The 25027-nt window shown below is 38.3% G+C and overlaps 2 protein-coding genes and 1 pseudogene across 4 annotated transcripts in view; 1 reads left to right on the forward strand and 2 right to left on the reverse strand.

Moving 5' to 3' along the window:
* The window catches only part of LOC126695507 (uncharacterized), a 29132-nt gene extending 26127 nt beyond the window's left edge, over positions 1 to 3005 (forward strand). For 2 of the 3 annotated variants that reach the window (XM_050392276.1, XM_050392277.1), the window contains exons 3-5: positions 1500 to 1670; positions 1809 to 2044; positions 2587 to 3005. In XM_050392276.1, the coding sequence (XP_050248233.1) occupies positions 1500 to 1670; positions 1809 to 2044; positions 2587 to 2836 (657 nt within the window). In that variant the 3' untranslated portion in view covers positions 2837 to 3005. The remainder of the gene's footprint in view (positions 1 to 1499; positions 1671 to 1808; positions 2045 to 2586) is intronic. The other variant, XM_050392273.1, reaches the window with a different exon arrangement.
* LOC126695508 (lanC-like protein GCL2) overlaps positions 1 to 8717 on the reverse strand; it is a 30304-nt pseudogene extending 21587 nt beyond the window's left edge.
* On the reverse strand, positions 3473 to 8340 carry LOC126695506 (lanC-like protein GCL2). Its single transcript, XM_050392272.1, has 6 exons — positions 8086 to 8340; positions 7833 to 8011; positions 5433 to 5544; positions 5218 to 5334; positions 4807 to 5124; positions 3473 to 3976 (listed from the first exon to the last, which is right to left on the reverse strand). The coding sequence occupies exons 1-6, from the start codon at positions 8269 to 8271 to the stop codon at positions 3638 to 3640; spliced, it is 1251 nt and encodes a 416-aa protein (XP_050248229.1). The 5' UTR covers positions 8272 to 8340; the 3' UTR covers positions 3473 to 3637.
* Positions 8718 to 25027: the final 16310 nt, after the last annotated feature.

Below are 25027 nucleotides of genomic sequence, written 5' to 3' on the forward strand. Positions count from 1 at the left end.
CACCTAGAATTTGTTGTGAAAATATTATGAATGTAGAACTTTTAAAAAAAATAAATAAATAAAAAACTTCATTTTTCACAAGTTGAGTTGACAAACTTTTACTAGTTTTTATCTAAGTTCACCACTAACATCACTTTTTTACTTACCACTATTAATTTGGCACATCAACAAGTGTAAAAAGTTTTGTACAAAAAGGCGCTTTTGAGGGCAATGCCCATCAGACAGTATTGTTTGCTTTGAGATGGGTAGGGTTGATCCTTGCTCCCACCCGCACGGGTTTGTTGCCTTGAAGGGCATGCCTCTACCACTACAACACATGTGTTGTAGTGGTACACTCTTGCCTTTAGCTAGGGCTTATAAGGCATGAGTGGGGCGCATCTTTCTTCGATGTGGGAACAAGTCTCAAAAACTGCTCACGCCTTTTGCAAAGAACAAAGTCGTGCGGGTCCTTCAGCCCCAGAGTGGACAAACTGCTTGCGGGCTTGGAACAAATCCTCCCCCACAAATATATAAAATGACTCACTTTCAGTTTTCGTCTTAAGCCTTCAAATATATTAAGCTACCCCTGATTGGACCCAAGCCTTACCCCATTACCATAATATGTTATTACATTCTTAATTTTTTTTTTTTTAAACTTTAATTACTTTGTAAAGGAATTTTTTTTTTTTAATAAATTATAATTAGTGGAGCATAAAGTAAAGAAAAATACTGTGTACATAACATTTTCACAACAAATTTTAAGTGACAGGTTGCTATTGACTATTATGGGTGAATAAAAAAGTAATTTAAGTTGTGGGCTCAAATTAGAACCAATAACATCTATCACATAATTTGTTTTAAAAATATTGTAAAAATGTTGTGAATGTAATACTTCTCTAAATTAAAACATTTAAAGTGAGATAAATGATTTTTACTCCTACCTCAACAACCTTATATAAGTGAAATAAAAAGAGATAGTCCACAATTTCACAAAGTACAATATTCCACATCTATTTTAGCTAACAATTTCATTAACCTTGTCCACTTTACCTCGACCTTCCATCCATATTTCCTTTACTCTACCTCCTATTCAAAATCTCATGTTAGACCTCACCTATTAAAAAGTAGTTTGAGCTCACATGTGAGGAGGAGAATTAAAATTATGTGATTAAATAATTAAATTTATCAATTCTCAATAGTTTAAGCTATTGAGAAAATCGGTAATTTAATATTTTATTTGTCAACTATAAAGATTCTTTAAAAAAAAAAGAAAAAAAAAAGAATATTATTTGTGGCATTTCCTTATTATTATTATTTGCTATGACATGGTAAAACAAACGCACTATAGTAGAGTGGGATCAAACCCATGGTCTCTTGCCACCATCAGGAATGGAATGCTATTTGGGTTACATTGATACCATTGACCATACTTATCAACTAGTTAAGTTTGAATCATTAAAAAGTGATAATAAAAATGCATTCGAAATTTCCCACATCAACATGGATATTCTTGGCGCCAGGCTTTTCTTATTGGCAAGGACTTCGGAGCTTTCCCAGCATACATGGTAGCAGCGGTCCATCCAGAAAGGGTGTCAGGAGTTATAACACTTGGTGTTCCTTTCATGTTACCTGGTCCTTCTGCTATCCAGAATCATCAACTTCCTCGAGGCTTCTACGTAACTAGGTGGCAGGTAATATAGATTTTGATTTTTGACACAAACATGAAACATAGTCATTTACTTGATAGCATTTTTCCTACTTTCTTATTTCCCCAGGCACTATAATGCTCAATTTATATGTTAATCGTATTATTACTGGATCTTATGTAGGAGCCAGGGCGAGCAGAAGCTGACTTTGGCCGGTTTGATGCGAAAGCAGTGGTAAGGAACATCTACACTCTCTTCTCAGGAAGTGAGGTCCCAGTTGCAGCCGAGGATCAGGAAATCATGGACTTGTTTGACCCTTCTGCTCCTCTTCCACCATGGTTCTCCGAGGAAGATCTCTCAGTCTATGCTTCCTTATATGAGAAGTCTGGATTCCGTTTTGCATTGCAGGTTCCATACAGGTACACAAAAGTTCCCCCAAGTTGCTGGAAGAAATGTGAAAGCTTCTTTTTTACTTTTGAAATTGGCTTTAACACCATCCAACCCTTTATGATTCAAGAACCAAATACTGGGTAAAGAAAAATGAATTAGGAATCCTCTAATTGGCCTTATAGTGATTTCCATTAATGTAAATAGTCAACTTGGGTGAAGTAAGGTAAGGCATGACCTCAACCAAATAGTTCAAATTATTTTAGTCCAAGGGTATGAGGCTTATTTTTTGTAGTAACATCCCAACATGCACCTAAAAAATGAATAACTATTCAATATTAAGAAACTAATGTCTCCTCTCATATAATAATATGTTTCACTAATTAAATTTTTGGTAGAATTAAATATTCATGTGAGAGTAGAGACCATTCTGGAGCTAGAAAAATATTGTATAATTTTCCTAGGAAAACAGATCACCTAACTCTATAAAGTTTTGATGAAACCAATAAGATCTTCCAAAAGTATGACATTCCTTGAGGTAAACATACATTTGACTGGTTGGTCCATTGGGCAGGACTTTAAATGTGGATTGTGGAATAACTGAGCCGATAGTCAAAGCTCCAACACTGCTGATTATGGGGGAGAAGGATTATGTACGGAAATTCCCATGGATCGAGGACTACATAAGGAGTGGAGCCATGAAACATGTTGTACCAGAATTAGATATCATATTCATGCCTGAAGGGAGCCATTTTATCCAAGAGCAACTTCCAGATCAGGTGAATGAGTTCATCATCACCTTCCTTGGAAAACATAGTGCCTGAGGGTGCTATACGAGTACCCCAGGTGTAAGAAAAAAATCTATGCTAGAAAATATTGTATCCATGCGCAGCGAGGACTAAATCTTTCTTGTGCAACTTTGTCGTCTCCATGTGCTTAGCTTAACAGATATTCCAAATGGTTTTAAATACATATGGAGCTGGATTTCTTGCATTTGTCATTTAGTGACAATTTCGGTCAGATTAATATACTCCTGCTTATGGAATTCATTCAATCAAGTTAGTCCCACTGATTCTGGTGGGCAAACCAGACCATGAACCATTTTCAAAATCGTTAAAATGGAATTCATTCAATCAAGTTAGTCCCACTGATACTGGTGGGCCAAGCCAGTCCATGAACCATTATCGAAATCGTTAAAATGGAATTCATTCAATCAAGTTAGTCCCACTGATAAGGAGAATTACTTTTTTCTTTTTTCTTTTTGGGTAAGGGAGGGAGTAGGCAGGTTGAACCCATGACATGAGATTAGGGGACAAGGTTGGTGCTAATCAGACTATAAGCCTACTGGCAATTGCTACCTTAAGCTTAGAATTGTGTAAACTAACATGGTAAGATATTGATTGTTGTTTCGTCAAGTCATTCGTCCAGTCATCTCCTCCCAAACAAAACTCAAAACCAGCTTGTTTCAAGAAGAAAATTTATCGTCAGATTCCCAGTATGAAATGACAAAATAGGAACAGAAAGCCAGCAAATTCTCAAAAACATTACACAATGTGAGGTACTCTAAGCACAATAAATTTTTATACATAAGGCCTACCTTCCAACCTTCCATTGTAAAAATATTTTCAGAGATCATAAGCCGGAAACTTACCCTGAGAGGGATCGATCATGTCAAGAAAAAGATAAGCCATACCTCCCATCCCTTCGAACAATGAGTAGGGGTTATCACCTCCATGCATCTCTCCCTCTGATATGAGCTTGTGAGCTCTATCAAGTAGAAAGCAAGCAAAAGCTTTGGCTCTGTATAAGAACTCTACATTGCCTGTAAGTTGGTAAAGTGAGAGGAACACATATGCATTCCCACTAATGCCATGGCAAATCCCGACTCGCTTGAGCAGTCCGCGGTTCCACACCACCTCAGCTGCATCTGCAGCTGCTTCCAGAAATTCCTTATCTCCAAAAACCTGCGCATTTGACACAGTTTTTATTCAATACACGCAATCAAGAAAAAATATCTGAGAAAAGAAAAAAAACTATGGTAAAGACACTGAGAATTTAGTTTCACTAAGTAAGAGAAGTACAACAGTACACATTTTCTTAATTGAGTTAACTACAACAGTAGTCTTCCCTAGAATATAACTGACATACTTGGGCTGCATGCCCTCAGCATTTTCTAATTAAATTATCCAAAAAAAAAAGGTACACGCCTTTTCCCATGTCACCACATGATTGATGCAACACAAAATGGTTCTTCTTTTATCATTTTTAAGTCTCAACAGAAAAGAAATTTCAACACATTCTACTCAGGACTGTCTTAAGGAGAACTTTAGAGGGAAAATGACCAATTATAATGCTTTTGTAAGTTGAAACACATTTTATGCATTATCAGGCCATTGGAAATAATTCTAGTCAGAAATGGAAGTCATTCCTCCATGGATTCTTAGCCAATCAGACCAACTTCCACCCCCCCACCCCCCCCCCCCCCCCCTCCTTTTTTCTCTTTCCTCTTTTTGCAGGGCTTAAAAAACATATAATTACTTACCCACTTAAAAGTTCAAGACAAAGAGTTAGATTAGCTTTAGGTATTATATTATTGAAGATACCCAACCTATGATTATGGAAAGTGAAAGCAAAGCTTATGAAACAGAACTGTGAGAACTTCCTTAAGTTGTTCAATGAATTGCGCCAATGACTGTAATCACACATGGCACTTTGACAGTCCAAGGATACAGGGAAACAAAATTACAAATGGTATGCACAAAAAGAAAAGAACTTCCCATCAGAGAGATCTTACCCTAGCTGCTTTGACGAGTGTGAGAGCAACTCCAGGAGCTCCATGACACCAATGCACAAGAACATCTCTCTTTTTATCCTCTTCACTTGCGGGGTAGTTCCCACTGGGGAATCGATTGTTGATCATGTACCTAAGAGTGCCCTTGACATCCTCGACCTCATCTGGTTTCAAATCCATGTCCATCAAAACATGCATTATCCCTGCCAATCCATGTGCCGCACCCCAATACTTTTCTCCATACCATTCAAACATTAATGGGCATCTTCCACTCTTAGCCAATTCTCTTCCATTCTTGATGATTTCATTCACAACTGAACACTACACACATGTTTACCAGAATATCAGTTCCACTTCTAATGAAACAAATAACAATATCCAAGATCGTTTAGTAACTCATGATGCAAGCCTTACAGTGTAGGTAGAAGGAATCGTCCCTGTGCCCATATGTTTGTTTATGAACAAACATGCCCATAAGTATCCAACTCTCCCATATAACAACTCATCAGGAAGATTTCTGGGAAGCTTAATCTATTACACTCATAAGTCAAACCATGAGTTAACACCGATAAACAAGTTCTGAGCAACCAATTAATGCAACTGTTATTTAACAAATGCCAATATAATACCTCTCTAAATTGAACTAAATAGTAATTTATCAACTGTTCATCACCGGCATGCTTTGCCATCACAGCCCCAAGAGCACATACACCAGCTCGCCCGCATAGAAAAGTCACATCCCTACCATCAATGCATCACACGAAGCACCCTAACTCAGGTGAGCATGCTATCACCCAAAAAAGCCATAATAATAAGTGTTTGACTATGAGTAGCGGAGAAAAAATAGTAGTTTTCATAAGTATCAATTGTGTCCACTACTCGCAGCCAAACACTTGAGCAAAGTGAAATTTGTTATGAAAAAAGTTGCGTCCGTAGCCTTAGGGTCCGTTTGAGAGTTTATAAAGGAATGGAATGGAATGGAATAGAATGATCATTAAAGGAATGGAATGGAATAGAATAGAATGGAATGGATTTAGTAGGGAAAGGAATGGAATGGAATGTGATTTAAAAATCTTGTTTGGATGTTATAAAATAAAGGAATGGAATGGAATGGAAAGTAAGTAACACCGTTTGGGAGTGACATTGAAAGGAATGGAATGGAATCATTTTATAATAACATTACTATTATACCCCTCATTTTAAAGAACATAAAAAATAATCATTGAGAACTTATAATTACTTTGAAATGTTTGTATTTAGTGGATGATGTGAAACTAGTTAGCCACAATTGGGTCTGTGTTAGATTATTGAATTACAATATTGTTTTGTCAAGGTGAATAGATTGTATCACGCTAATCAATAATTTAACAGATGAAGATAATGGTATGAAAAATTAACAATAGTACAATTTCTTTATTTCAATTTGCAAATTTTTTTTAGGGGCTGCTAGTTTTAGTTTGGATCTTTTTTGGCTGGTATGCTTTACAATGGATTTGATTATTTAATAATTAATACATCTCCATCTCCCAATTTCATTAAGGAAAAAAAAAATTATTGTAGCTAAAACACAAGTTATGTATATTTCTATGTTGTAAAGCAATTCACGCATCACATATTTATTCTAAACAAAATAAATATTGTCTAACAATGCAAACAAATATCTTTAAAAAAAAAAAAACTCCGGTAATGAGTCATGCCAAAACAAAACAAAATAACATAATCAATTCCAAAACTAAGGTTGGCCAAAAAATCCCACACTTTTTTAATTTTTAGGCCTAGACATCAGTATCAATAAGACACATTTGCGCTCATGATCTGGACAACCAAAGAACATCTCTTTATATGTTGGATTTTCCATCAAAAATATGTAGGCCTCAGGCATAAAAAAATTTATATTAAAAATAATCTACTCCAACTTATTAAAGTTCTAAACTACTATTATTTTAATTAAAATACTTTTCATTTTAATTTCTTCTCATTTAAAATTTTTTTTACTCTTGTTTTTTTCTTAACCACACACCTGTCTTTTGTCTAAACTTGTACACTAGCTTTTGTAGACATTTCCTCTTAACCATACACGTGGTGAAGCCTTGGAGCTATTAACTAATTGGATGGTTGACTTAAAACTGCAAGTGTACGTAACACACCACTTGCTTCGTAAATAACAGAAGAATCAAAGAGGAAACAGAGTAAAAAGCAAATTTGAGTTCTCTAGCGGTTCTCAGTTTCAAATTCACAGCAGTTCTACATCAGTTTTCCAGCAATTCTCACTTTCAAATTTCTAAATACAATTTTTTTTTAGCTATACAGGTAACAGCAGTTTTCATTTCTTTTCACTTTCAAGGTTTTTTTCGTTTCTTTTCACTTTCAAGGTTTTTAGTTATACAAAATGTAGTTTGTTTTGGTTTTTAGGTGTACAAAAACACTATATATCACTCTCATGAATCACTAGCAAATAGTTCATAAAAATTAAAAAAAAAAAAAAAAAAAAAAGACTAGCAAACAACCAAAAAGAAAAAGAAAAAGATAGACATACTTGGTTTGAGCAATATCTGAAAATTGCAGCAGACAAAAAAAAAAAAAAAAAAAAAGACCAGCGGTAGCAGCTTCACTTTGTAGAGGACGGACAATATTGTGCAAGTATTATAGTTTTATTTTTCTTACGGCTGAATGAGAAAAAAAAGGTTGATATTAAAGGGGTATTTTAGGGATTTTAACAAAAATTTCATTAAACCTAAATTCATTCTCTCCCATTCCTCCCAATTTTGAGGGGAACAAAAATTTGAGGTTTTAAAGGAAAAGGGAGGAATGAGCATTCCCTCCTAACCATTCCATTCCCTCCCACTTAAACTCCCAAACGAGGGAATAGACATTCCATTCCCTCCGTTAAAACTCCCAAACAAGAGGAGGGAAGAATATTCTAAAAATATTCATTTTATTCCATTCCATTTCATTCCATTCCCATCTCCCAAACGGAGCCTTAGAAATATTAGGTGCATACAAAGCAAGAGAGTAAGTGAGGAGAGTACCTTGAATTGAAAGAAGCGGTGTCACAAGCCTTAACAATCTGAGAGGAGAGAGCAAGATCATTGTGGTTGTTAGTGAGTAGGTAAGCTCTGAAGAGGAAAAAAGCCGTCCCAAGAGTCCCACAGTACAGCGTAAAGTCTTGAACTTGTTGCCCAGTCATACCCCACGTCTCCAAAGTTATCTGAAACAAATCCACATACACTTGGTAGGCATAAGAGACAAAGAAAGTAGTGAGTAAATAGAAGAGATGGATACGGTTTCTTTGAGGTCCAAAGCGGCGCGTTTGAAACGCTGAGAGAGAGAAGAGTAAGGCATGGAGAGGAGCTTCATGAGAGCATCTTGGGTGACAACTGCTGGCTCTTTTCCTTCTTCGTCTTGGGTTTCAGCTGTTGCTTCTGCTACGAAGTCTGGCATTACGTTTGGGAAGAACCGGTCCGCCATTTTCTCCAATTCGGGCTTCAAAACTCAGTGTCAGTGACTCTGTTACGAGGAGAGAGAGAGAGAGAGAGAGGGAGGAGCTAAGGTAGATGATTGACTTCTTAGAACCGCGACATAGTCAGCGGGGTTGAAAAGCTGAACTGATCAGAGCATGAGCTCGCTACACGTTGAAAAGATTTTGCAACGTGTAGATTTGATACGTGGCCCGGACCAGCCCAATCTAATTGTAAAATTGAACTGCTTGACGATTTTAGACTTTTTTTTTTAATTTTTTTTTTATTTAATATTTATGGGCTAGGTTGTCCATGTGTTTGGGACGGACCAGGTTTGGGCTCAACCTGTATTCAATCTGATCTGATCAGGTGGAGCATATTTCAACCTATCGATGACAAGAGAGGTTGATCAACTCGGGTCTTCAACGGAAGACGATCGATTCTATTAGGTTTCTCAGGCAGGTCAAGTCTTCGGATAGGTTGCATAACCCTTTTTATGGATTATCTATATATATATATATATATATATATAAAACCGAAACCTCTGCTGGCACCACAATTTTTCACGTCAGCACAATATTTAAAAAATAAAAAATAAAAATAAAAACAAAAACATTATAACATCTCAAAACCCTAGCAACCTTACCCCTCTCTCAAGTTAAGAAATATAAAGCCATAGTTTCTGCAAACTCTCTCTCTCCAAACGTAAATATCAAATTCAACCCCTTTAATTTCTCTTTATATTTTTTAGGCTTCTATAGAGTTATAGTGAGTTATGCTGATTTTGTTTTTTGTGTATGTGTGTATAGATGGTTATAATACTCCGGTATTCCAAGAGAAGTTTGTGTTTTCGTTAATTGAAGGCCTTAGAGAGATAAGTGCTGCAGTTTGGAAAAGCAATACAAAAGACGATTTCATTGGTAGCGGAAAGTAATTACTTTGTCTCATATTTTTGTTTTTTGAATTGATTTTGTGTGCTTTTTAGACCCTTTTGGATCAATTTTGTTAATTGGGTGTTTTTTTTTTTTTTTTTTTTGATAGGGTCCAATTGGGGAAGGTTCTTTCAAAGGGCTACGACGACCGTACTTGGTGTCTGTATACTAATAGTGGGGGGTAAGTTCTATAAATTACTAACCCTTTTAAGTGTATTAGTTAGAATTATTTTCAAATGATTGTACCAATAAAAGTGAATGTGTATAAATTTTGTTTAACTATCCCGTGCATCGCACGGGTTAGCGACTAGTGATATTATATTTTGAATCTTCGCGTGAGAGACTTTAGGGTTATCTTATTGTAAGGCACGTTGACCATATGGTAAATTTAGCTTGGGTGGGACTACGTGGTCTATTAGTATAGTATGAATATTTATTCAAAAAACAACAATGGAAAAAATCACATTTCTATGTGGTCTAATTCTTAAGTAGTTTTGATTCAAACTTAGGCTTTTTTTAATTTAATTCCATTTAGGCTTTATTTAAACTTATTTAGTCTAATAATGTGACAGTTAGTACTTAGTAGAATTATAGTTGCTATAAGAATTTGGGAACAATTAACTGTACAATTAGTCTAATAATTTTTTATTTATTTATGAAAGTCTAATAATGTTAGTCATAAAATGATGTGGAAAACATACTAAACTTTTGTGCATGAAATTAAATATAGTATTCAACATTAATAGACGCATATGTAGGAAACATAAAAATGGAAAAACAAAACAATAAATTAATGCTTCATAACGCTAGTATATTGAATAATGGTATTTGGAAAATTCTTAGGTATTTCCGGAGTATGGAAAAATAGTACTCCCTCCTCTCACATTCATGGTGGACCTCACCATAAATTTAATGAGTGAACCTCACCATGAATGTGAGAGGAGGGAGTACCATTCTCCGTACTCCGCACATACCTAAGAATTACTCTATTTGGTATTTAGTAATATATCAGAGTATTGAATACTATAAATAGATGTTGTAGGGGTGATAGGCCCAAGAGCCCATATTTATGTATATATTAGGCCAATGGCCCAATCCACAGACGTTAAATAATCCGAGGACGGGTAAACACTTTCATAAAGATCCGTGTTAGTGAGTGAAAAAGTGAAATCCGATTAAAGTCATCCAAAAGGGAGGTCCGAGAAAGAATCCCTCCTCGGCTAAGCAAGGTCGAGGTCAAAGGGTGTGGTCTGCCATCAAGAGTAACATTTTGGATCATTCTATGAGTGAGGATAAGTATCAGGAAGGAACAGGACAAAGGAAAGTCATGAAATATCTCGAGGGAAAGCTGGTACCACCACATTAATTGCTCTACAGCTAACTCTCTGACCACATTGATGAGAAAGTGATACCTGAACAGTAACTTTCAGCTTTACAACTACTACCTAAAGATTTTATGAAGGTGCTAAAGGAACAAGGATCAACACCTACAATTTGATTTGCATGTGGAAGGTGGAGATGAAAGGCAAAGATAGTATAAAATAGAAGAGAGACTTTAAGAAGGGGGATCGAGAAGCGAAGGGAAAAACACTGTAGCAATCAAGAATTGTATTTGTGATCAAACTTAAGAGAAATATATAAGAATTGATCTCCTCAGACTGCGCCGAGGATGATTTCCTTTAGTTTAAACCAGTCTATCTTCATTTTCTTATCATCTGAATCCACTTTCTTTGTTGTCCAACTCATTAAAGTCTAGTTTTCCAACCCACTCTCTACAAATTCATTGTATTGGGCTTTTTGGGCCTAAGTTTATTCATCACTTGGGTAGAGGACTCAAATTGCATCCTTACAATTAGCGCCATCTATGGGAAATCCTGGTGTTATAGTGAATCTAACGTTCAACTATGGTAGGTTTAGGTCCACACCAGGCAAAGTCTATGGGGTCCCAACGTAAAAATCATTTTGTCAACCTCGAGTGAAGAATGGACCAAGAGGGTAGTGTGCATACTACCCATACTAGTAGGAGCCATTCTTAGGGTGGTAGCCACCTCTCTCATGAGAAACACACCAAAGCCATACAGCTAAAGATTGATCACTTGAAGAGGAGGTTGCGCCATGAACGGCAAAGGCGAACTCCTTACAATTCTGACGTCTCCTCTAATGATGAAGAGGATGGTAGCTATAGGCGCAGGTCAAGGACTCCTTCTAATGAGTCTTTCTCGTATGATGAGGACTACCACCATGAGTGCAAAAACAGGAGCTCATCTTCCAAAAGCTTGGGAAATGATGCGATGAGCAGAACACTCAACCAGATTTCCAGATCACCTTTCACGTGCAGAATTGAGGGAGGGAAACTTCCTTGGCGGTTCACTCGGCCCACGTTCACCATGTATAATGGTTGAACAGACTCTATGAAACATGTTAACCACTTCAATCAAAAAATGGTTGTGCACTCCAAAAATGAGACCTTGATGTGTAAGGTATTCACATCCAGTTTAGGGCCTGTGGCAATGAGGTGGTTTGATAGCATAGGAGCAAGTTCTATTGATTCCTTCAAGGAACTCACTCAGTCCTTTGGATCTCGTTTTATTACGTGCAATAAGGTTCCTCAGCCCTTAGATTCTCTATTTTCCATGTCCATGCGAGAAGGTGAGACCCTAAAGACGTACTCGAACAGATACTAGGAGATGTTTAACGAGATTGATGGGGATTTTGATGACATGGCTATAAAGACTTTCAAGGTTGGCTTGCCCACCGAGCATGATTTGAGAAAATCCTTGACCAAGAAGTTGGTAAGGAGTGTTCATCGGCTTATGGATCACATTGATGGTTACAAGCAGGTCGAAGAAGACCAACAGCAAGGTAAGGGAAAGGGTAAGGTTATGCCTTAGGAAATGAGGGATTTCAGGTCGGACAGATACAACAATAGTAGGCCCAGAGGGGATTTTGCTGGACAATCTGGGCCTACAGTTCCTCAAGTGGTAAACACAATATTCTGGGAGCCAGTACATTAAGTCATGGAGAAGATTAAGAATGAGTCATACTTCAAATAGCCAAACAAAATGGGATGAGACCCCATAAGGCGCAACCAAAGTCTTCATTGCCAATACCACCAAGAGCGAAGGCATACCACCGAATACTGCAAAACTCTGTGGAACCATCTGGAGCAACTGGTCAGAGAGGAAAGGTTACAACAGTTTTTGTATCGACCCAACGGGTAAGGAGACCAAGCAAGGTCAGGGGATCAAGGAAATGCTTCTTTAAGGCCCCCGTTAGGCACAGCCAATGTCATATTTGCTACACTTGGGAGAACTGGTTCTCATCCCTCTAGGGTGATATTTGTAGCTCGGCTACCCACCGAGGACTCTAATTTTGAGCCGAAGAGGGCTAGAGTAGAGGTCCGACCGGCGTTGAGTTTTTCGGACGAGGACAAGATTGGAACCATCTAGCCACATGATGATGCTTTAGTGGTCACTTTCAGGATATGAGGTATAATGTAAAGAGGGTGATGGTAGACCAGGGCAATGGTGTAGAGATTATATACCCTAACTTGTACAGAGGGCTGAACTTAAAGTCTAAGGATCTAACGACCTATGATTCACCTTTGGTAAGTTTTGATGGGAAAGTTGTTATCCCAAGGGCTCAGATTAGATTACCCGTGTAGGCAGGTTTGGAGGTGGTAGAGGTAGACTTTATTGTGGTGGACGCTAATTCCCCTTTACTGCCAATGTAGCAAGGCCTTGGCTCCAAGCCCTAAGGGTCGTTTCTTTAACTCTGCACTTGAAGGTGAAGTATCCCTCGGGGGACCAGATTGAAGAGCTTGTGGGTAGTTAATCCATGGGTAGGCAGTGCCTCGTGGCTACAATTATGCATCAACTTGCAGTTGAGTCCTCGGCCTTTGTTGAAGGAGGCTCATAGCAATCAAGGATTTCGGTCCTATCTACAGATGCGGCATCAAGAGAGGCAAAGTGTGAGAGGTTGAAGGAAATTGCTATAGACGGTGATCTGGAGAAGTTTTTTCAGATTGGAGCTTAGTTGCCTCCTTGGGAGCAAGAATAACTATTAGCATTTCTAAGAAGGAATATTGATGTGTTCGCATGGAATGACTATGAAGCTCCTGGGGTGGATCCAAACTTCATTTGCCATCATCTGAATGTTAACCTGGCTGTCCTCCCTAGGAAGCAACCACCTCGGCGCTCATCTAAAGAGCATTCTGATTCTATCAAAGAGGAGGTGAACAAGCTTAAGCAGGCTGGGGCTATTAAAGAAGTGTTCTACCCTGAATGGTTAGCCAATACTGTGGTTGTAAAGAAGAAAAATGGAAAGTGGCGGGTATGTGTGGACTTCACAGATCTGAACAAGGCCTGCCCAAAAGATCCTTTCCCTATGCCTTAGATAGACCAGCTAGTGGATGCCATTGTAGGTCATCCTCAGATAAGCTTTTTGGATCCTTTTCAAGGATACCACCAAATACCTTTGGCTTTGGATGATTAAGAGATGACAGCTTCTGTTACTCCTATTGGAAATTACCATTACAAGGTAATGCCCTTTGGTTTAAAGAATGCAGGGGCAACCTACCAAAGGATGATGACTAGGATGTTTGAGCCGCAGTTAGGAAAAAACATTGAGATTTATATAGATGATATGGTGGTAAAGAGTAAGGCAGAATCCGAGCATGTTAATGACCTCGGGAATATATTTGGGATATTAAGGAGACATAAGCTGCGCCTTAACACTTCTAAGTGTTCTTTTGGTATTGGATCAGGAAAGTTCTTGGGATACATGGTTACTTACCGTGAAATTGAAGTCAACCCTAACTAGATTAAAGTAATCAACAATTTACAGTCACCTCAGAATCCTAAAGAGGCCCAGAAGCTAACAGGGATGACTGCTGCTCTAAACCGATTCATCTCTCGGTCAGCAGACAAGTGTAGACCTTTCTTCTAATTGTTAAACAAGTGGAAGGGATTCGAGTGGACCGAGGAGTGCGTCTTAGCCTTCCAGCAACTGAAGGAGTACCTATCTTGACCACCCATTATGTCCAAACTCGAGGTGGATGAGGTTTTATTTGTGTACATTGCTGTAGCTTCCCATGCGGTAAGCCTAGTGCTTGTTCGAGTTGATAACGGTGTATAGAGGCCAATTTATTATATGTGCAAGTCACTACATGAGGCCGAGATTCGTTACCTACAATTGGAGAAAGCCATTTTAGCAGTTGTGCATGCTACGCGTAAGCTTCCCCACTACTTCCAATCACATACAGTTGTTGTCCTGATCCAGCTTTCGCTTAGATCTCTACTTCGGAGTGCTGATTACACAAGAAGGATTGCCAAGTGGGGCATGATCATAGGGGCTTTTGATATCAAGTACATGCCTCACACTTCTGTCAAGGGTTAAGTCCTCGTCGATCTGGTGGCCGAGTTTGCTAAAACCCCATTAGAAGAAAGAGTAGAGAAGCACAACATGGATGGAAAATTCGTTGGTGCAATCTCCTTACAGGAACCTTTAACCTGAAAGGTATACGTTGATGGTGTTGTGAATCACAGAGGATCTAGAGTGAGGCTAGTTCTGATATCTCCTGAGAGGATTACAATTGAGAAATCCTTAAGATTGGGCTTCTCAGCCACAAACAATGAGGCTAAGTATGAAGCTTTATTGGTAGGGATGGCCATAATTCAGAAAATGGGTGGAAAAGCAGTGGAGATATACTCTTATTCAAGGCTGGTGGTGGGCCAAGTTTGGGGAGAGTTGGAAGCCAAAGATCTCAAAATGCAGGAGTATTTGAGCTAGGTTACACATTTACAGTCAGGATTTGAGTCTTTTAACTTATCACAAATCCCTAGAAGTAGAAACACACATGCTGACTCTCTTGCCACACTGGCAACCTCCTTGGCACAAAGTTTACCTCGGGTGATCCTTGTGGAAGACTTGTGTAAACCTACTAAAGTAGGGAGAAACGCGGTTCATATTCATTAGATTAGGGTGGGTCCTAGCTGGATGGACTCTATTGTACTGTTCCTTAAGGAAGATATCCTGCCTGAGATTAAGTCCGAGGCTGATAAGGTACGAAGAAAGGCTCATCGATTTTGGCTGTTCGAGGACTAGAAGTTGTATAAGAGATCTTTTTCTGGACCGTATTTACTATGCATACACCCTGAAGCAGTTGAACTACTCCTAAAAGAGTTACATGAGGTGATTTATGAAAGTCACATAGGAGGCAGGTCCTTGTCTCACAGAGCCTTTACTCAGGGATATTAGTGGCCAAATATGCAGAGGGAGGCATAAGAGAATGTGAAGAAATGTGACCAATGCCAAAGATTTGCCCCAAGAATTCACCAACCAGGAGGTGTCCTTAATCCTCTGTCCAGCCCTTAGCCATTTGCTCAATGGGGCTTGGACATCGTAGGTCCTTTCCCTAAGGTAGCAGGGAATAAGAGATATTTGTTGGTCGGCATGAATTACTTCACTAAATGGGTTGAAGTTAAACCATTAGCAAATATCAAGGATGTGGATGCCAAGAGATTTGTTTGGAAAAATATTGTCACACGCTTTGGAATCCCTCGTACCCTAGCAAGGCCTTCAGGAGATATTGCTGTGACCTGGGCATAACGAATAGATATTCCACCTCGGCATATCCACAGGGGAACGGACAGGCTGAAGCTGTCAATAAGATCATAGTGAGTGGGCTTAAAAAGAGGCTGGATAACGCAAAGGGAAAATGGGTAGAAGAGTTGCCACATGTCCTATGGACATACCAGACTACACCTCGTAGGTCCACTGGGGAGACCCCTTTTTCAATGACTTATAGGGCCGAGGCGGTTATTCCTCTGGAGACTGGATTCCCCACACTGAGAATGAGTTATTTCATTCCGAACATCAATGATGGGCTATTGGAGAAGAGTTTAGACTTAATTGAAAAACAAAGAGAAAATGCCATGGTCCAATTGGCTTACTATCAATACAAGCTCAAGCAAGAGTATGATGCCAACGTAAATCTAAGGCCACTGGTACCTGGAGACTTGGTCTTAAGAAAGATTTTAGGAACTGCAAAGAACCCAGCATGGGGAAAATTGGGACCCAATTGGGAAGGGTCATATCGTATCACATCAGTGGCTGGAATAGGTGCATATTATCTTGAAGATCTAAAGGAAAAGGCTGTACCACGTCCCTGGAATGTAAATAACCTAAGGAGGTATTATTATTAATGAAAGCTTTCTTTACCACGTTTGGGTTTATTATATCGCATGTCATGTGTTCTACTATTTGTCTAAGTATCAAACAGAACCTTAGTCATGCCTAGCTCCCCGGATCACATATTTTGGGTAAATTGATATCTTTTAATCATTTTTCTAAGTATTAAATAGAACCTTAGCTATGCCTGGCTCCTCGGACCACATGCTTTGGGTAAATTAATACTTCCTGACATTTATCTAAGTATCAAACAAAACCTTGGTCATGCCTGGCTTCCCGGACCACATACCTTGGGTAAATTGATATATTTTAATAATTTTTCTAAGTACTAAATAGAACATTAGCTATGCCTAGCTCCTCGGACCACAAGCTTTGGGTAAATTAATACTTCTTCACATCTATCTAAGTATTAAACAGAATCTTGGTCATGCCTGGTTCCTCGGACCACGTACCTTGGGTAAATTGATATCTTTTAATAATTTTTCTAAGTATTAAACAGAACCTTAGCTATGCCTGGCTCCTCGGACCACATGCATTGGGTAAATTAATACTTCCTAACATTTATCTAAGTGTCAAACAGAACCTTGGTCATGCCTGGTTCCCCGAACCACATACCAATTTGCTTTAAGCTATTTTCCTAAGTGTTAAACAAAACCTTAAATATGCCTGGCTCTTCGGACCACATGCTTTGAGTAAATTAATACTTAATGACATATTTCTAAGTGTTAAACAAAACCTCAGTCATTTTTGGATCCTCAGACCACATACTGTGGGTAAATTAACACTTCCTATCCTTTTACCAGATATCAAATAGAGCCTTAGATATTTCAGGCTCCTCGGACTACATGCCTAAAGTAAATTAGTACTTCTTATTAATTCTTTAAATATCAAATAGAATCAACCACTCTGCATAGCAAAGATCTTTACTGTAGTAACATGTTCAAAAAGAAAAAAGGGGGGAATGCTCATAAGCATCACTTAAAGCAATTGCAAGAATATCTGTGTTTGTTGAGAATTAATTGCTTCTCTAGCCCATTAAGCTTACTAATGAATGGAGGATTGAGTAGAGTTAAACCTATATGTATACTACATCAATGTGTTTGTTTTTAAAGTTAAAGTTATACTTTACCGAGATGGAGGACTTGGTAAGTTTAATATGTCTTACTACTGATCATGTGATACATGAGAATTATGCTGCCACTTATGCAGATCAATAAGTCTAGTTATACCTCATTATCACATTTTTATCAAGTGTTGAATGAAATAAAGATTATGTTTAGATCAATATAAACATCAAAAATATAAAAGAAAGGCTTGCAGTTTTCATTAATATTGAGCCTCTGAAAAAGGCAAGTAGATTACAAAAGCTTGACATGATTACAGAGCTCGAAAACAAAAACAAAAAAGAAGAAGGGAAAAGACAACCTAGGACTTCATTTTTATTACAAGTTTATCTTTTGGATTCTTGGGAGGCTGGGTAGATGCTGCCATGGTAGACACTTGGGTCTTGCCATTGGGATCCTCCTTTGAGGGTATGGGAAGAGTGGCCAACACAAGTTCCATGCTTTGAGAAGCCTCTTTTTCCTTTGAAAGGTTTGTGGGGGGAATTGGAGGTAAGGCAGCACCTTGGACCACTTCTTTATTGATATCTCCTAGCTTTGCAGTGTCCTCGAACTACTCTGCTTCCTTGGGAGAGGTGTAAGATGCAGGAGGAGTTTTGGATGGGCTGGCCTGACCTTCATTTGCTTCCAAGGAGATCGAGTCAGCCTTAGAGCCCGAGGAGCCTGAGGTGCGTATAGCTGGGGGTAGTACACATTCTATGCTTTCCTAAGGGCAAAAGAGGCCTCAACCCCAGCCTGGTTGAGAGCCTCGTTCCACACTTGGAGGCATTAGAATCTGCAAACTTGCGTGACCTCAGCCCTAAGGGCTTCTCGGTCTCGATTACCTCCACATCATAACCCTCTTGCTCAGCTTGCTCTTTGGCCTTCTCAACCTCCTCCAGTTTCTTAGTTAGAACCTTGATTTGGCCTTTGGCAGCAGAGAGGTTGTCCTTGGCTTGGCGGAGCTGTTTGCGTTGAGCCTCCGCCTGCCTCTCCGCCACGTCTAGGGAAGCCTCGGCACTCTTTTTGTCCCAATCCACCTCGAGTAGCTTGGCATTGAGTTCTTGAAATTTCTTCTCTGCTAGCTCGAAGGCTTTCACAGTAGCATTACACTGGCCCTCCTTATCTTCCATCATCCTGTAAGAGCTAATGACTATCTCCTCAACTACATAGGCGGCCTGGACGGCCTATTTCAAGAGAGAAAAGAGAGAGAATAAATTATCAGTAAATGCGCAAAGTATAAGTACAGGTAAAAAGAAGAAGAAGGAAAGAAAAGAAGAGCAGATTACTACTATATTGAAAGAAATTGAGGGTAGGTAGTGTGCTTACCATAGCAAGGTCTCTTTTTAAACTAAGAAAAACCTCATGCTTCCTCCATGACCTTAAGTTGGCCATGTCTTCGGGTAGCAATAAGGCCTACTCCACTGCATCAGCTATGTAACTAGCCTTTCCTTGCTGGAAGTTTTTTATCGAGGCATCAGCAAGGAGAGGGGCTCCGTCCAGTACCATTGCTGAAGTCTAGGCAGACGCCCTAGTTTAAGCTTCAACTCTCTTATCTGCTGGAGTTGGTCCTAGCCTAGCCTATTTGGCTCCTCTATGAACCTCAGCCTCCTTGGGTAAGGGGCCCTTCCCCCCTTCTACTGCTTTTTGGCCCTTCTGGTCCCTTTTCCTCTTGTGATCAGCAGGATCAGGTCGAGGGGGTTAAGTCGATGAAGGGGGAGGGAGTTGGGCCGGGGTGGTTTTCTTAGGCACCTTGCCTCCCATTGAAGACTCCATCACTTCTAAGAGACCAGTCCTCTGCTTCCGCTTTATCCCCATATCTTTTGGTTGGGAGGAGTCTCCTTGGACATGGCTTGTTTACTTGAGAAAAGGTTGGCCGAGGTCACCAAAAGGGATTTCAGTAGATGAAGGTTGGTTGAAAATTTCAAAACCGTCCTCAGAGTCTTCGAAACTAGAAACTTTAACAAACTCTTCCTTTCCCTCGACCATGGGCTAGGACGGGTTTGCCTCTTCCTCGGTAGCGCGTTGCAACAGTAGTGCTACCTTCGATATGCCCTCTCGGATGGGATCAGTAGCGAAGGTGCCTTCTGGGATAGCGCCAGTGATAAGGAAACCCGAAACAGCAATGCTAATCCGATGTAGATGTGGGCCTTGGCTTTTATGACGCACTTCGTGCTTGCTCACTCCCAAGTGCAGGAGATCGTAGCAATATAATTCTCGGAGTACCGAGGTCGAACCACAAGGAGCAAGATAGATTTAAAGACAATATAATTAAAAAAAATTTGGGTAAAGAAGAAAAATACTTTTGCTTGGTGATTGTTAACAACAATAATAATAAAGACTAATTTAAATCAATAATGTAAATACTAGGGCATCGGGGTGTTTCCCTATATCGATATGAAATTCTTTGTGATCTAAGAAAACATCTATTTCATAATTGATTGTTCTTATACAATTAAAAACTTATGATTCGGTTGAACTGAGACAATTCAAGAACGCATGATAACCTCAATTGATAATGCGGTTAGAAAGTTTTCAGAAAAAACCCATTCACTTTAAATCCTGATTTCTATTTGAAACTATTAGAAATTCATCTAAACAATAAGAAAAACATGATTGAACTTATTGAAAGCATGGAAGAACTAATACATTAAAAGAAATCTAATTGAACAATCAAATATATTGTAGATAAAATCCTAGAAAGAATCACATTGAATATTCATAGCGTATAGAAGAAACATAACCCCAAGCCCTAGAAAAGAGTTTAGGCTGCCATTAGAGAAAGAAAAATACAAGGTTTGCTCTCCAAAAATTCGTTCTCACAGCCTCCCTTCTAAGTGTCCAAAGAAAATAAAACATTTACTATTTTAATTTCCGTCCAGGTTTACAGCAGTAAATTGTGAGTTAATTTAGGCCGACAAAAATTGAGAATTTCACAAAACTCAAAACTGGAAAGTTGTAGATATTTAAATCACGGTTCCAACCCATCTGGCCTTGTGTCAATTGGATTTTTGAGGAGAGAGATACGTCCAAAATACTGATCAGTGGTCAAATTAGATTTTTCCTTTTCAGATTCTGCCTCTTTGATTTCTTTTCTTATTTGGAGCTTCCAATCATGATAGACGATCCAAGCACTCCAGCTGCACCTCCTTAGACATTTAAGCATGGTCCTTTAGCTCCACTTTAATTCTAGTTTGGCCTCCATTCTCTCATAAATTCCTGTAAACTCATCTTTCTCACATGATTTCTGAAAGTAGAAAATTAAACATAATGAATAGCATCTTATTCAAGAAATTATGTAAAGATAAATAATAGGGACTAATGCAAATCATGGCTTAATTATACAAATCAAGCATACTAATAAGGAGATAACGCCCATATAAATATATAACAAGTATACATTTTAAGGCGTTATCACTTCGGCACCTGAAAGGTCTTGGATATGGGAGTGTAGCTGAGAATCAGGTGTGCCGCTCTAAGTTGACTGTCACTATGGACGAATACCTCGGACTTCAGTATCTTGTCTAAACTCAGCTGAATAACAAGACTAAAGTTGGGAACAACAGCTTGCTTATCTACAAAACCATTAAGAAAAACAAAAAATATCATCAGCAAGAAATAGTGCGAATTAAAGGAAAGCTCAAGTACAAATACATCACCTAGACCTAAGACCCCACCTGGTGTCCCCTCTCTCGTTGGGCAGGGGAGGCCATCGTGCCACTCCCCGGACACAATCAAGAAGTCCTTGTTAAGGCCCCTTGTTGGAATCGGGGAGGCACTGGATAAGCCTAACCTCAGGGTATCTAGATTTTAGGTAGTATCCCTGCCCCTTTAGGTGGTGGAGGTTGTAAATCCAGTTGACGTCGTGGTGGGTCAACCCTAAGCCAATTTTTTCATTAAGGGTGTCTACACTCCCTAAAATTCTGAACATGTTTGGGGCACACTGGGTGGGAGCCAACCTATAAGTCCTAAGGTAGTCCCTGGTTACGGTGCCCATAGGAATTCTCATCCCACCCTCTATGAAGGCAATCATTGGGATTATCACTTCTCCCTCTTGCCTTTTTTCGTGCCATTCTCCTTCCTTACAATACCTAATGGACGCTCTTGGAGGAATCCTATACAAAGCTCTAAAACTCTCTATTCCCTCCTCGGAGTCCACCAAATGAGAGAATCTACCCATTCCTAAGAAAGACTTGGAGATACTAAGAAGATAATGAGAAGGAAGAAGAGCCGAGGAGGAAAAGACACAAAGAAAAGAAAAGTATATGGAAAAATAAAGTGAAAAGGTTTATGAAGACTTACAAAAAGAAGAAAAGTATCCTCGGATATGCTTTTGGCATTTGTAAGGGCATGAGTGAGTTGGGGAAGTTTGCAGGTTCAATGCATGTGCGCTAAAGTGAAATGAATGTTAAAGTGAGATGAGTGATTGATTCAGGCAATATTTATATCAAAAAATAAAGTCACGAGCAAGAGAATTCCTGCTCGGATTCCAACAAAATCCTCAGCCGTTGGATCTGCATTGCACCGTAGAATGTAAGGAACATGGAGCCATAAAAATTTAATGATGGTGAGTCTTGAATATCGATGCATCAGGAACAGGCCTTAAGCAGTTAAAAAAGGCATTTGTACTGTCAGAGGTGATGTAAAATGGGCGTGGATGAACTATCATTACATCGAAATCCTCCTTTCTTCCCGATGAGTCAGAAAGGAGAATCTCGAAGGGCTATTGTAGGGGTGATAGGCCCAGGAGCCCATATTTATGTATATATTGGGCCAAGGACCCAATCCGAGGAGATTAAATAATCCGAGGATGGGTAAACACTCTCATAAGGATCCGTGTTAGTGAGTGAAGAAATGAAATTCGATTAAAGTCATCCAGAAGGGTGGTCTGAGAAAGAATCCCTCTTTGGCTAAGCAAGGCTGAGGTCAAAGGGTGTGGTCTGCCATCAAGAATAACATTTTGGATCATTCTATGAGTGAGGATAAGTATCAGGAAGGAACAGGACAGAGGAAAGTCATGAAATATCTCAAGGGAAAGCTGCTACCACTGTATTAATTACTTTACAGCTAACTCTCTGACCACATTGATGAGGAAGTGATACCTAAACAATAACTTTCAGCCTTACAGCTACTACCTAAAGACTTTATGAATGTGCTGATGGGACAAGGATCATCACCTACAATCTGATTTGCACGTGGAAGGTAGAGATGAAAGGGAAAGATAGAATAAAATGGAAGAGAGACTCTAAGAAGGGGGATCCAGAAACGAAGGGAAAAACACTGTAACAATCAAGAATTGTATTTGTAATCAAACTTGAGAGAAATATATAAGAACTGATCTCCTCGGACTGTGCCGAGATCGATTTCCTTTAGTTTAAACCAATCTATCTTCCTTTTCTTGTCATCTAAATCCACTTTATTTGTTGTCCAACTCAGTAAAGTCCAGTTTTCCAACCCACTCTCTACAAATTCATTGTATTGGGCTTTGTGGGTCTAAGTTTATCATCACTTGGGTAAAGGACTCAAATTGCGTCCTTACAGATGTGATAAACAATGAAACATGGAATACTGCACAAATATGCTAAATCAAAAATCAAAGAAAAATGTTTATTATAGAGGAAAAAAATCATTGCAATAACTTTTTGCAATAGTAAATATAAGGTGTTGTAATAAAATCTAAGATAATAAATTTATGCGACAAAATTCGTTGCAATAAACTCTTGGTATTTTAATGACAAGTTTGATATAATGAGATAATGGTGGAGCCAGGATTTCAATTCAAGAAAGGCTAAATTAAAAGACAATATTTAAAAAAATAATAATAAACTTACAGAATAAACAATTGTAATTGTCATACATATCTAATATAATTGTAAACAACAACATATATTTCATATCATTATCATGGTCAGGATAAATTTCATAACATTAAAATAAATTAATAAAGAAAAAAATAATCATTCATGATTATTAACCATCAAAGTAAGATATTAATCTAAATACATAAATTTTAGAAATCTAATTTGATTTCTTAAAATAAATTGAGAGAATTGATCAATCTAAAATTATTAAGAGTATAAAAGCATACCTATAAAGTTGTATACACTATACACATCTCACTCCTTGTATGCTTTAAAAAAATGCAGAACTCAACATTTCTCTCTTTGTTCTTCTAAGTTTATAAAATTTGAATTTATAACAAAACTCCAGAATTTGAAACGGAAAAGTCAAGAAATGCTGGGGGAAAAAAAGAAAGCGGTGGCTATATGGTTTTAATTCTATACAAAGACATTTAGTAGTTTCTTTTATAATAATTATTTAGAGTAAAATATAAGACCTAATAGGCCCAATAAATGTCATTGTCCAGACGAACCCATTAGGTACTTTCGTCCAACCGGACCCAGCATGGACGAAGGAAAAGAAGCCATAAAGGAGCATTCAATATCTCAGACAATCACAAATCAGCCAGAAGACCGTTGGGAGGCCCATTAAAGCACACATTGAATGAGCCCAAAGGCGTTACAAAAGAGGCACTAAAGCCATCATAAATAGGGTACAATGGCTAGAAGAAAATGAGATATATATACCTTTCAGAACTAAACAAGGTACAGACACACCGAAATAATGATACTTTCATTATTTACTCTAGCTCTCATAAGCCCTCTCTGCCAATTTCATTCACTGACTTTACCATCAGAGACTTCATGGCTGGCACCACACCAGTGACCACTCAAAGAGGACTCTGTTCTTAATCTTGTAGGTGCAAAGGCAAAGCCCATGCTGACCTATCTAGACGAACCTGATTGACTGACGATCTCGGCATCAACAGGACCCATATTTTAAATGCCCCCCCCCCCCCCCCCCCCAAAAAAAAAGGATATACACTAAAACACAAAAAGTGTCGTGATGTCTATTCTTGCCAAATAACTGTTGTGATGATTTTATGTGAATACTGTAAAGCTAAAAAACTTGAAGAAAATAAAACTCAAAAAGTCTTTGGTCGACGAAACTTTTTTCCATTAATAGAGTTAGTTAGGAAGCCTTTTCCGTCATTTTTTGGTTGCCAATTAAGTTTTCTTATATTTGGAGAATGCCATTTATCTTTTTTCCTATGACAGAAAGGACAAATGACAAATCATTCAAGACTTGGTTACTAAATGGTAAAAAGTAGGAGATATAAATTTCTTTAAGAGTAGTCAAGGGGGGTAATTGCCCCCACTCAACCACCATGGCTCTGCCCTTGCAATGATATACAAGTTATTATAATAAACTATGGACAAAGTTTAGCCACAAAATTGATTGTAGCCTTAGATTACAACCTTACTCAATAAAATAAATATTACTACATATTTTGAAAATCTAACATTTTGAATTGTATGTTCTTTATACTCTTAATATATATATAAAATTTTGTGTTGATCGGATATTATTTACTATATGATCTATAAGTTTATATTTTATGCATAATTTTAAACTACAAAAACTTGCAATTTAAACAATTTATTGATGACTTAGCTATTGATATTTAATTTTTTAGAAATTT

Source organism: Quercus robur, chromosome 8 (genome assembly GCF_932294415.1).
Source record: "Quercus robur chromosome 8, dhQueRobu3.1, whole genome shotgun sequence".
NCBI classification, from domain to species: Eukaryota; Viridiplantae; Streptophyta; class Magnoliopsida; order Fagales; family Fagaceae; genus Quercus; species Quercus robur.

Excerpts from the sequence above, each read along its gene's own strand:
- LOC126695506 (XM_050392272.1), bottom strand. The coding sequence starts at position 8,271 with ATGGCGGACCGGTTCTTCCCAAACGTAATGCCAGACTTCGTAGCAGAA. Across the intron at positions 8,012-8,085 it reads CTTTGGACCTCAAAGAAACC|ATAACTTTGGAGACGTGGGG; the intron begins GTATCCATCTCT and ends GATTTGTTTCAG. Across the intron at positions 5,125-5,217 it reads CGATTCCTTCTACCTACACT|TGTTCAGTTGTGAATGAAAT; the intron begins GTAAGGCTTGCA and ends ACATGTGTGTAG.